Genomic DNA, 12249 nt, shown 5'->3' with positions numbered 1-12249 from the left:
TTGAGTAGGGACTGTCTCTATATGTTGCCAATTTGTACTTCCCAAGAGCTTAGTACAGTGCTCTGCACACAGTAAGTGCTCAATAAATACGATTGATGATGATGATGATGATGATGATGATGATGACTGACCTCTCTCTCCATGGTCACTCCGCAGCCATGGAATAATTTCTGGTCACCCCAGAGAGGCTGGAAATGTGCCCCAAACTTGGAGGCTGAGGAAACTTTTGCAAATGGAGCAGCTTTCCAAATTGAAATAATAAAATAAAATGCCATTGCTACCCTGATTCTTTGCTAACACTGTTTTCTTTTTTTCTTTTCTTTTTTCTTCTTTCTCTAGCATGAAAGGCTTTCCAGGTAAGAGCTCTGTCTATTTAATGCATGTTTAGTACCAGTTGGGGTTTAGAAATTGCTGTCATTTTAGCGTCATGCAATTTTGAGTGAACACAGTTTTGCTCACGCGATGGAATTAAGAAACAGGAATGCCAAACTGCCAGGGTTGCCCTTCATATACTCTCCATTCTGTGCACAATATAGCACCTTTTCCAGATCCCCAAAGTCAAGTTGGCTGAGAAGGAAACAACTGAGATTATGAGGGAAAATAAGAGGTGGGAACCAGAAAAATCTCTCGTGCCTCGTTGTTGCTTGGATGATGCAGTTCAGCAGAGGATTGAGAGACCTTAGATTACAGCCTGGCACAAAAGACAGTGCTCTGTCCTTTCTAGAGAAACAAAAGCAGCTGATAGTCCGTTGGGAGGCAAGGTTGTTAATACAGCCTTGCACAGAAGCACCAAAACATGCCAGTCCCCACATATTTTCCCAGAGCACTCTCGTCCTAAGGGAGACATTGTGGTTGGTCACGACTTTACTGGTGCATGGCATTACTCACCTTAGCCAAGCAGGGAAGGACTTCTACTAACTTTAGTAATCAAGCTGCAAGAGATTGGGGTGGATGTTAATGCTATTAGCAGTTTGAAAGATCTGCCGAAATTTGATTTCCCTGCCTGGCCTCCATCTTGTCTTCAGCCTCACACACTCAGTCAATCAATGAGCGGTATTTATTGAACGTTTACTGTGTGCAGAGCACTGTACTAAGCATTTAGGAGAGTACACTATAACAGAGTTAGTAGACATGTACCCCTCCCAGAAGGACCTTACAGTCTAGAAAACTCTTGCTCCACTCTGGGCTCCACTCACATCTCAGCCCCTTCCTGAGAGCCTTGAAAATCTAAACTTTCGCTTTCCATCCAGTGGCCACATAACCCACGACTGGATCTTCATTCGTTCATTCAGTTGTATTTTTTTGAGTGCTTGCTTTGTGCTGGGGAGAGTACAGACACATTCCCTGTCCACAACTGGCCAGCCACCTCTGCAGAGCTCCTTTTTCCTTGGGAATTTTAGAAGGTTGACAATGGTCCGGTGTGTGGTTAAAGAACAGAACGGGGAGATTGTCATCCACTGAACAGAGAGTCTCAATCCCCAGATTATTTAACATCATTTAACATCTGCAAAGAGTTACCTATCCCTGCTTAGTGGGAGGGCGAAGCGGGCAGAGGAGAGGAGCCAAAGCAGCTGGACATTTGAAATAAAAATTAAAGGTCAGTGCTCTGTCCCATGAGTGAATGGGACAAGATTCAAGGTCCAGTAGAGGATATAGAGTAGCAGGGAGGGACCCAGTTGGTGTTTGCGGGTCTTTTGTTTTCCAGTAAGTATACTGGGTTTTGACGAACCTCACCACACAGATTTCTGTCCCCTCCTTGATCTTGACATGTGTTTCTGATTCATTTGCACTTCATGTGAATGCTGTTTTGCAAGACCCTCTGAGATCCAAGACATTCACTTTCTTCTGTAGCCTCTGTCTTCTTGCCTTCTCTGGTGTTGGAAACAGCTCAACCTAAACTAATTTGAAAAACCACATAGATTTGAGTTCAGTGCACAGCTTCAAACCACCAATTTTTCGAGTAGGCTCCAAACTTGGCAAATGTTCTCTCTCCTTCCCGCCGCTGAGCTTTGCCATGAGAGCTCTGGAATGTTAGCAAAGGGAGATTAAAAGAAGGAATGTTTTGTGTTCTTTCTGGCCGGTGTTATTAAGTGATCCTTAGAGTATTTAAAACATCATTCTTTTTTCCTCCCCCCTTTTTTCTTCCCTCGGCCCCTGAGTTGATCTTTTCTGTCTGGCCTTGTCTTCCCTCAGGTTGGAATCGAGCAGCAGCAACCTCACCACCAGCGATACGTACGGTGACCGGGCTTCGGCCCGGGCCCGCCGGGAGGCCCGCTTGGCTTCCCTCACCAGCCGCGTGGAAGAAGACAGCAACAGGGATTACAAAAAAGTAGAGTCCTTTTTAGCAACCTCTCCCCCTAGCCTTTCAGCCCATGAAACCAGCGCATCCCAGCTTCCTTGAGTGTTGGGAAAACCGGGTCCCAAGGGAAGAGATATGGAGGAGAGAGGGATCTGTGGGCCTGTCTGTCAGTAACACTCAAGCCTTAATCTGTCCGTCGAAAACCTCGTGGAAGGTGGGCATCAGATACAGTGCGGGCCAGGATAAGCGGGGGACTATGGGGCAGTGTAGCAGGACACAAAGAAGGGAGGCTAATTGATGCAGCAAACTATCATGCAAACGGAGGGAAGTGGCCCATTAATAATAATAATAATAATAATGGTATTTGTTAAGTGCTTCCTGTGTTTGAGGCACTGGACTAAGCGCTGGGGTGGATACAAGCAAATCAGGTTGGTCCTAAGTGGAGCTCACCGTCTCAATCCCCATTTTACCGAAGAGGCAACTGAGGCCCAGAGAAGTGAAGGGACTTTCCCAAGGTCACGCAGCAGGCAAGTGGCAGAGCCGGGATTAGAACCCATGACCATATGACTCCCAGGCTCTAGCCACTACTCAGGGGCAGCAGCCAGGAGGAATGCTCAGTCTTCTGAGCACTGAGGGGAAATGACCCTGAATCAGTGCAGCCTGAAGAGAGACACTTGCTGTCAGACTCCTCGGGCCGCTATGGGGAAGGAGGATGGAAATCTGGGCTCTCTGGGAGGGGAGGAGTGTGGAAATCCACAACGGGTAGTCATGCCTCAGGTTGGGGTTGCTGAATCACCCTACCAATCGGTTAAAGTGACACAAGATGGGATTTAGGGCAGAGGGCGGAAAGATGGGCCTTGCATTCTGATCCAGCCTCGCCCAAGAACCAACAGCTGTTGATAGGAGGAGTGGCAATCCACAAACACGCCACTACCTCATCACAAAAGGCTTCTTCAAAGTTAATCCTTGGTTGAAATCCACTCCTAAATCAGTGACTGAAATAAAAATGCCCTGTAGAGTTTAGGAGATCGAAATTGTTTCTGGGAGAGAAGAGGACTTTCCCATAGTGATTGACGCAGTTTTCTTTAAAAAGCAGAACAAAAAACCAAAAGGAAAAAATATGTATTTTTTAAATGACTTCTTTCTGGGCTTTCCCGGGTGTGAGTTTTAATTACTTAATAATTATGGTATCTTTTAAGCGCCAGGTACTGTACTAAGCACTGGGGTGGATATAAGCAAATTGGATTGGACACGGTCCCTGTCCCATGAGGGGCTCACAGTCTCAATCCCCATCTTACAGATGGGGTAACTGAGGCCCAGTGAAGTGATTTGCCCAAGGTCACACAGCAGACAAGTGGCAGGGCCGGGATTAGAACCCATGACCTTCTGATCCCAGGCCCGTGCTCTATCCACTGCACCATGCTGCTGGCTAGGTGGACTCCATCTGTTCCGTTCTAGAGGGAAGGTGAGAGGGAAAGTCTTAGGTTGCTGGGACAGTTTCAGAATGAATAGGATGGACTCGAGTTGCATTAATAACTGCTGGTGTACCCACTCAGGCTCTTCTCATCTTGAAAAGGCAGCCAGTTCTGTAACTCAGGCTCTCCCCCTCTCCTCCTCCAGCTGTACGAGAGCGCCCTGACGGAGAACCAAAAACTCAAAACGAAACTTCAGGAAGCCCAACTGGAGCTGGCGGATGTCAAATCCAAACTGGAGAAGGTGGCCCAGGTGAGGAAGGGTAAATCCAGGGGAGGTCAGAGTGGCAAGCCAACTGGGCTGGCCCTCTGTGCGTTCTTAGCTGGGGCCTCCTCAGAAGCGTTATGGCAGAAGCCATTGTTTGAAATTCTGACCTCTCATCAAGGCTAAGCAATTAAGTGATGGCTACCCCGGCACTGGGAAATGTTCCATTTGGAACTGCTCTGGAGAATGCTGCAGTTTCTGGCCAAGTTTAGCAGTTAATTTGTTTTTCTAAACAACCCACCAGGCTTGGGAAGGAAACACCAAATCCTCCAAAGTGGTTTGCAAAGAGGCTTTGCTTTGCCAGTATGGAAGGGTGTCTCCCGAAGAATAAGAGGGGTTATAGTCGGGCAGGGAGAGAACTCTGAGCGGCCCAGAGGGGGCCTGACTACCGCCAAGAAACATGGGCCGGGCCGTGCGACACTTAGGGACTCCAGAAGAGGTTGTGGGTGGGGGGTGATGACAGAACCTGCTCCTAATGAGGGCCCAGGTGTTGTCCTTCACACGTGGGAAAAACCAAAGCCTCCAAGCAGCAGTACGAGGGAGAGTAGCTGAGAGTTTAACCCCAGCCAGTCCTAGGCCTAAGAGAAACCAGGCTATGGGCAGATAAAAAGTTTAAGAGAAATAGGGTTATGACCCAGAGAATTCATTCTCCTCTTCTTCAGTCCGTTGTTCATCCTTTGACCCTGCATTGTTAGGCTATTAAGCAGTGAAGGAAGGGCTAGAGCATAGCCTGAGAGTCCTCTGAACGTCACTGCCACAGTAACCAGCCCATGGTGGAGTTCTTTCTTTTAATTTATAAGGCAGTTGCTAAGTGCTTTCTATATGCCTGGCACTGTGCTAAGCGCTAGGATAATCAGGTTGGACACAGTCCATATCCCACATGGGGCTCACAATCTCAATCCCCACTTTACAGATGAGGTAACTGAGTCACAGAGAAGTTAACTGACTTGCCCAAGGACACACAGCAGACAAGTGGTGGAGCTAGGATTAGAACCCAGGTAGTTAGTGAAACCAAATCTCTCTTCTGCAAATCAGAGGGTAATGTTAATCATATTTGAACAGTGAATGACTTCAGGGAAAGTTGGGCTCTCCTTTATTGCTTTGATGTCGTAAGTATAGCCAAAGTATAAGTATTTTGAGAACATTTAACACTTTTCCTCCAAAAAGCCCCAAAACATTTCCAACTCCATCGTCATTTATTCTCACAGTGTCCCTTGAGAACTAGGTATTGTCTCTTTTTCCAAATAGAGAAACTGCGGATCTGGAAAGCTCCTGTAGACCGCAACATTGTGAGCAGGGAACCTGTCTCCTGACTCTGTTGTATTGTACTCCCCAAGCACTTAGTACAGTGCTCTGCCCAGAGCACTCAGTAAATGCTGTGGGTTGATGAATTGATTGAAAGCCTATTCCCCATCTCTTGAATCCCTTTTGTTGCTCTTTAATGGAGGATGTCAAGGAAGGAATCACACGGTTCCTCCTAGCATCCTGTTACGACTTGGATGACAACTGGTCTGATCCAGGGATTAGCCTGGTGTTCTAATTTTCCTTTTGTCCTCATTCAGTTTCACTCCACTGATTGACAGTTGCCACCTCTCTGCCTGACTATATTAGCTCCATTGACTCTGGTAAAATCCCAACCCCCCCCCTCCCATACCCTCTGCACAACTTCAGTTTCATGTAGGTAATTTAGCAGACCAGGGAAAGAAAGGTTAAACCTCACAGGAATAACCCAGCTTCTCCTTTTGGCTTTTGTCTGCTCAGTGAAGACTGCTGAGAAATAACGTTTCTCATGACCTTCAGTGTGTCTCAGTTTTTCCACCGGCCCATATCCCACAGCTGGCAGCCGGGCAAACATCTGATGTTGACTTTCTCAGAGGGCACCGCAAATATATACAGCTTGCCCGGTGCTGAGGAAGAGGCCCATGCTCTTCCGCGAACTGCCCTCTTGGGTTGTGTTGTTAATATCCTTCTGGAGCGCCACGTCAGTGCAGATCGCTAATGTTGAGGAAAAATGTTGGCCCTTTGGATTTGGACTGTTTACCGATCGTAGAGTCTTTCTAAAAGAAATAGCAAAACTCTCTGTAGCTAAGGAGCTCTTTGGCAGCAAAAATGAGAGCATTCTTGGATGTTTATGAGTGTGCTGTTGTTTAGAAGACACCACCAAGATTTGAAACAACAGGGAGAAAAATTCCTGAAGTGCCCTTGCCGAGTCCCCAAGATAGAAAAGACCTTTATCTGGGCCAATCCCCTGCTTAGACCATTCAGGACAGATGGATAACCCCTTTTCCCCCCAGTTATCTTCAGTAGCCTACTCCAGGGCTTATCATGCTCTGCTTAAGGTGAGCACTCTAATTTTTAAGATTCAGAGAAGGGAATATTGCTATGTCTCCTTTGACAAGCTATATCGACCTTGAACAGCAAGAATTGCACGGATCCTAAAGCAGGTATTTAAGGGACTGGTTTTAATTGTAAAATCTGCAAGACAGCAAGCTGCTAAAAAAAACCTGTCCTGTCTTGCCTGTTGGGGAAAGTGTCTGAACATCACTAAAGATATACCGTCCAAGCCAGCTGAGTTTGCTTTAGCAGGTGGGATACATTAGAGGCAGCCAAAAAGGGGCAGGATTCCCAAGGGTTTTATTTAATTATGGTATTCAGTAAACACTTAATGTATGCCAAGCACTGGGGTCGATACAAGTCTACCAAATCAGACAGAATCCCCAACCCACATAACTCACAATGTAAGAGGTGAATCAGTCAAGCAATCAATGGTATTTATTGTACTCGTACTGTGTGCAGAACACTGTACTCAGGACTAGGAAGAGTACAACACAGAAGAATTGGCCAGCACCATCCCTGCGTACAAGGAGCTTATGGCTTAGAGGGGAGACAGACATTAAAATTAATTACAGAAATTGCAGAGTATAAGGATAAGTACATAAGTGCTGGGGGTGAGGTGAATATCAAGTGCTATGAACCCGTTGTTGGGTAGGGACCGTCTCTATATGTTGCCAAGTTGTACTTCTCAAGCATTTAGTACGGTGCTTTGCACACAGTAAGCACTCAATAAATATGATTGAATGAATGAATGAATGAAATCCAAGTGCATAGGAGATGCAAAATGGGGGGCGAGGAGGGGAAATGAGGGCTTAGTTAGGGCAGGCTTCTTGGAGATATTATAATAATAATGATGGTATTTGTTAAGTGCTTACTATGTGCCAAGAAGACTGTTCTAAGCATTGGATTTTAGTAGGGCTTTGGAGGTGGAGCAAATATTCATTCATTCATTCAATTATATTTATTGAGCACTCACTGTGTGCAGAGCACTGTAGTAAGTGCTTGGAAAGTACAATACAGCAATAAAGAGAGACAATCCCTGTCCACTCCAGGCTCACAGTCTAGCAGAGGGAGACAGACATGAATACAAGTAAACAGGCATCAATATAATGACCTCTGTTGGATATAAATGGGGAAGGGAGTTACAGGCCAGAGTGAGCAGTTGTCAGTGAAATAGATGAAATAAAAGTACAGTGAGTAGTTTGGTGTTAGAGGAAAGAAGTATTCGGACTGGATTGTGGTAGGAGTTCAGTGCGGCCAGGTAGAAGGAAGAGAGCTGATTGAATGCCTTTAAAACCGACGGTATGGAATTTCTGTTTAATGCAGTGATGCGTGGCCAATCACTGGAGGTTTTTGAGGAATGGGAAGGCAGGGCTGAACTGTTTTTAGAAATGGGCAGCAAAATAAAGTATGGGCTGGAAGCAGGAGGGTCAGTGAGAAAGTTGATGTGTAGTAGTCAGGGTGGGATAGGATAAGTACTTGGATCAGTGTGGTCACACTTTGGATGGAGAGGAAGGAATGGATTCTAGAGATGTCGCTAAGGTAGAACTGACAGGATGTGGTGACAAACTGAATATGTGGGTTGGCTGAGAGAAATGAGTCAAGGATAATGCTTGTGAGACATAGAGAATGATGGTCTACAGTGACAGGAAAATCTGGGGAAGGACCGGGATAAGAGCTAGGAAGGGTATTTTTCAGATGAGGAAACTGAGAGTCCCACTCTCTTTCCGTTAGACAATACTGCCACCCTTACAAGTCTTTTTTTTTTTTTTTAGTTTTATGGTAATTAAGCTCTTAGTATGGTCCGGACACTGTACTGAGCACAAGTGTAGATTGAAGATAAGATTGGAAAAAGTCTTGGTCCCCCATGTAGGGCTCACAGTTTTTGTTCCCATTTTACACAAAAGGTGACTGAGGCACAGAGAAATGAAATGGCTTGCCAAGGTCACACAGCAGACAAGTGGCAGAGCCGGGATTAGATCCCAGGTCCTCTGACTCCCAGGCTGTGCTGTATCCACCAGGCAACACTGATTCTGGTAACTTGTCTTCTTCATTACTCTGAACAAAAGGAGTAGAAAGGAGGGACAATTAATTTGGGCACTGTTGCCTGATTTCTTTTAGGCTGAGGGCCAGTGCTTCAATTCAGTCAAGACAAGGAGAAACACCAAGACAGATTAACAGAACAGTGGAGATTTTGTCTAGGGAGAAGAGAATGGTTGGGAGGGGGAAGGGAATGAGGGATTGAATGACTGCAAAAGGAACCTCTTCAGACCCACAAAGCCGTTTGTGAACAGCATTAAGCCAGAGCCCCAATCCCCATTTATTGATGTCATGCAGAGGGGGAGGGTAGGAGAGGAGGCTTGGTGTGAAAAAATTGTCAGCACTGGCAGAGCTTTCTCTTTCCTTCAGTATATTTGCTTATAATAAACTGAGTATTTTCCATTTGAACAGCAGAAACAAGAGAAAAGCTCTGACCGGTCGACGATGCTGGAGATGGAGAAAAGGGTACGTGTACAGGCGTCTTTATCTCCTTCCCCTCTGTTCCGTAACCTTGTCTTTTCTGACTCTCGCCGACTTTGTAGTACAAGCCAATGGAAAAATTTTCCTTTAAAGAGGCAGGAGAACTGCCACATTTTGTCCTCAGGATGATAATAAATTCTTTTCTCCTGACTCCGGGGGCAGGAATTTGATTTCCAATCCTCTTGGCAATCTCAGAATTGCCAACAGTTTCCTGCTTGCTCTCCTTCTCAAATGGGAAGGAACTCTTAAAGGTCAGTTCATCCATCCCTCTGCCTCCACTCAGGACTCCCCCAGCCTGTATTGGAGAGAGAGCATTCCATATTTTGCTCTACAAACCACTGGAATCTCTCCACCATCACCACCGTGATCCCGTGACTTCTCAGTCTCTCCTGCTGAGGACAGAATCACTGAGTGGGGCCTGAGCCATCTCAGTAGATCTTGAGACTTGAAATGTTAACTGACAAAGACTCCTCAGTCTTCTGAGCCCTATTGAAACCCTAAGTGAGGATTTCTGGATCATCTGCCACCCTCCTGCAGGCTGATTAGGGCTCTCGCTTGAGAGCATTTCAGGGGATTCAGTTGGCACTTTGTATGCTTGGAGTGGAAACTGAAGTTGTGTAGGTTCTGTATAGGTAAACCTGAGCTGGAGCCTGGCTTACGCATGCTTTCCTGGTTCTGTCGTTACCATCTGTTTAGTTTAGGGCTCATCATGGTTGCATTCCCCCAACTGCCCATCCCATCTCTCTAGGCCCCTTAGCTTGTAAATCTCGCCTCACCTCAGGAACCATGACAGAAACAAGCCAGGAGCTATCAGGGAAAGTGCTTCAAGGCCAGAGAGAAGCAACTGGGACAACCAATGGGCAAGTCAGAGACCAGGCAGAAAAGTGTCTCTGGACCAGAGAGAAGCGGCCGTGACAGGCGAGTCAGGAACCAGGTGAAAAAGTGCCTTGGAACCAGAAAGAAGCAAGCGTGACTAGCCAGGTTTCAGAAGGGAAAGTGCCTCGGGATCAGAGAAGTGGCCTTGACAGGGTCAACTTTCCTTTCAGAAGGGAAAGTGCCTCGGGACCACAGAGAAATAACAGTACTTTAAGCAGATGCAGCTGGCAGTCCCTGGCGTTCATTTATGGCAGGCTCACAGCCGGTCTGGAGCCGTCGTGTGGACAGAAGTAAAGCCACTTCTGTGACTTCATCCCCCACTTCCCTCCTCCGCTGTCCCCCGAGAGAACTAGGGAGCGTTTTGATCTAGTCTTCAGCAGCCTTCTGAAGTAGGGTGAGTGGCCCTCTGCTGAAATCATTGTCATTTCGTGCACCAGGATGCCCCGGGCATTGTCCCTCCAGAAGATTATATGCTGCCTCTTTGTATACCTTCTCTGCCCCTCTGGGTCACGGGAGAATTGGCAGCTCGATGGAAAGTTTGGAGACAGCCCTACCCAGAGGTGGCTGCCTGCCAAGTGTGAAACGAATAATGCTGTTCTTCCTGCTGAGTGGAGGGGGTGAAGATGGCAGTGAAAACAAGGTTTAAAGCAAGCATCAAACAACTTCTGCCAGGCTCTTCTGCCTGTCATTCCAGCCAACAGTCTCCATTTGGCCTAAAGCACTGAAGTTCAGAACTTTTTCTAGCCTGCCCCAGCGTTTCCTGGTCCCTACCCCAACCTGGAGTCCCCACCCCTCCACTTCCTATTACCTGCTTCTGCCTGAGTGACAAGGGCCAAAAACTGCCAAGCAGCACTTGGAGAGTGACACAGGCTATGGCAGGGTTGCCACAAAATTCTACCATCTCGGGAGATGCAGCAACAACACTTGGTAACATCCCAGTGTTGGCGGGTCTTCCTCCTATTTCCTCCAGAATGGTCTACCAACCCCGAAACATGGCCGGGGTTTGCCCTGAAGCGACCTGACCGGCTTTTCCCCAAAGAAAAAAAGCAACGACAACCTGCAACCCATTTGGAATTCAATTGCCTCATCTAAATGTGTGTAATTTTTTTTTTCTCCCCCTCAGGAGAGAAGGGCCCTGGAGCGGAAAATGTCTGAAATGGAGGAGGAGATGAAGGTATGAAGAGTTTTTATTTTTCTCCTTTTTCACGTGATCTTTGAGTATCTACCAGGGCAGGATGTTTCATTTCCCCTCCAAAGTCTTTTGGCAATGTGTGCCCTGGAGAAGAGATTCTGGGCAAGGTAAGGAGGACCAGGGGATGTTTCTCTCAGGTGCCCCGAGAGTCGCTGTATCGAGGTCGTGAACGTGCTGGCCCTGGGATCCCACATCCGCCCCACATGCGTGCTGATTAGTCACCACGTCCGCTGTGGCCATCCATGACCGCTTTCTGAAACTAACACTTCCTTTGTTTTCAAGGGGTGACCTCCGGCGGTCTGGAAAAGGACGTGAGTGGAACTCTAAAGCTCACTGTGAGATGGCTTTTCTCCCCCCTTCTCCCCCCGCCCCCCACCCCCCCATCATGGGGCTGGGTGCCTGGATGCAGGCCAGGCCTGGTTTTTTGGCCCCGTAGACAAGCACGCTGGGACCATGGGGGATTCTTACCGGGGCAACAGCTTTTTCATGCATCTCCTTCTTCCCTTTTCAGCATGTTGCTGGAGGGAGCACCGAGAATCACCCTGAACCAGAATGGAGATTTATTCATGGATTGTTCATTTTCTCTCTCTCGCTGTTGCCAGTGATCTGGAATGCTCAGCATCCCCACCCTGCTCTGCTCTTTGCAAGCAAGCTCAGGCCCCCTCCCCAGTCCCCGACCCCTGTCTTGGCTTTTTTGCTTCCCCTCTGTCTCCCACCCCACCTCTTTTGGCCCCCATCACCCAGCAACCAAGCCCCCATCTATCCCCCAAGTCATCACGCCTGGTCCAACGTCTATACCACTGTGAGCTCTGGAGGTCGGCAGACCACCTGCTACTGCTGTTGTGTTGGGTCAGATGGGTAGAGAGGACTGCTTAGGGCCACAGATATGTGCCTGGTTTGTGGAGAACCCAGCACCAGCCCATGGGGGGCACGCCCACCATCACCCAGCATCTGGCTTTGGCCTGTTTTGTCATGATTTGTTCATCTTCTTTTTCAGTCCAACAAGGTTTTCATTTCAATAAGCATAGGATTTCCTCCGTTTGAGAACAGGAGATCCTGAATACATTGGTCCGACGTGACTGGGCGAAGTACTCTGGAAGCTGCTCGCCCTTTGTATAGTGACTGGGCCAACCTGCTCTCCAATATTCCCCATTGGAAAATAGGGAAATGCTCTTGTGACCTCACAGGTTTCCAGAGAAAGGGGGAAGCACCCCTCTCACCTACAATGTCAGTCCATCAGTAGAATTGATTGAGCCCCTACCGTGGGCACTGAAGCCTTTGGTAGAGTGCC

The 12249-nt window shown here is 47.5% G+C and overlaps 1 protein-coding gene across 7 annotated transcripts in view; it reads left to right on the top strand.

Annotated features, from left to right (window-relative positions):
* Positions 1 to 12249, top strand: part of PPP1R12B (protein phosphatase 1 regulatory subunit 12B) — a 282648-nt gene that overhangs the window by 254207 nt on the left and 16192 nt on the right. For all 7 annotated transcript variants that reach the window (XM_038748884.1, XM_038748882.1, XM_038748888.1 and 4 more), the window contains 5 exons: positions 340 to 356; positions 2194 to 2329; positions 3920 to 4024; positions 8822 to 8875; positions 10890 to 10940. In XM_038748884.1, the coding sequence (XP_038604812.1) occupies positions 340 to 356; positions 2194 to 2329; positions 3920 to 4024; positions 8822 to 8875; positions 10890 to 10940 (363 nt within the window). The remainder of the gene's footprint in view (positions 1 to 339; positions 357 to 2193; positions 2330 to 3919; positions 4025 to 8821; positions 8876 to 10889; positions 10941 to 12249) is intronic.

This window comes from Tachyglossus aculeatus, chromosome 7 (assembly GCF_015852505.1).
Source record: "Tachyglossus aculeatus isolate mTacAcu1 chromosome 7, mTacAcu1.pri, whole genome shotgun sequence".
Lineage (NCBI taxonomy): Eukaryota > Metazoa > Chordata > Mammalia > Monotremata > Tachyglossidae > Tachyglossus > Tachyglossus aculeatus.
The sequence above is the reverse complement of the archived record's forward strand: the minus strand, read 5'-3'. Positions and strand labels throughout refer to the sequence as shown.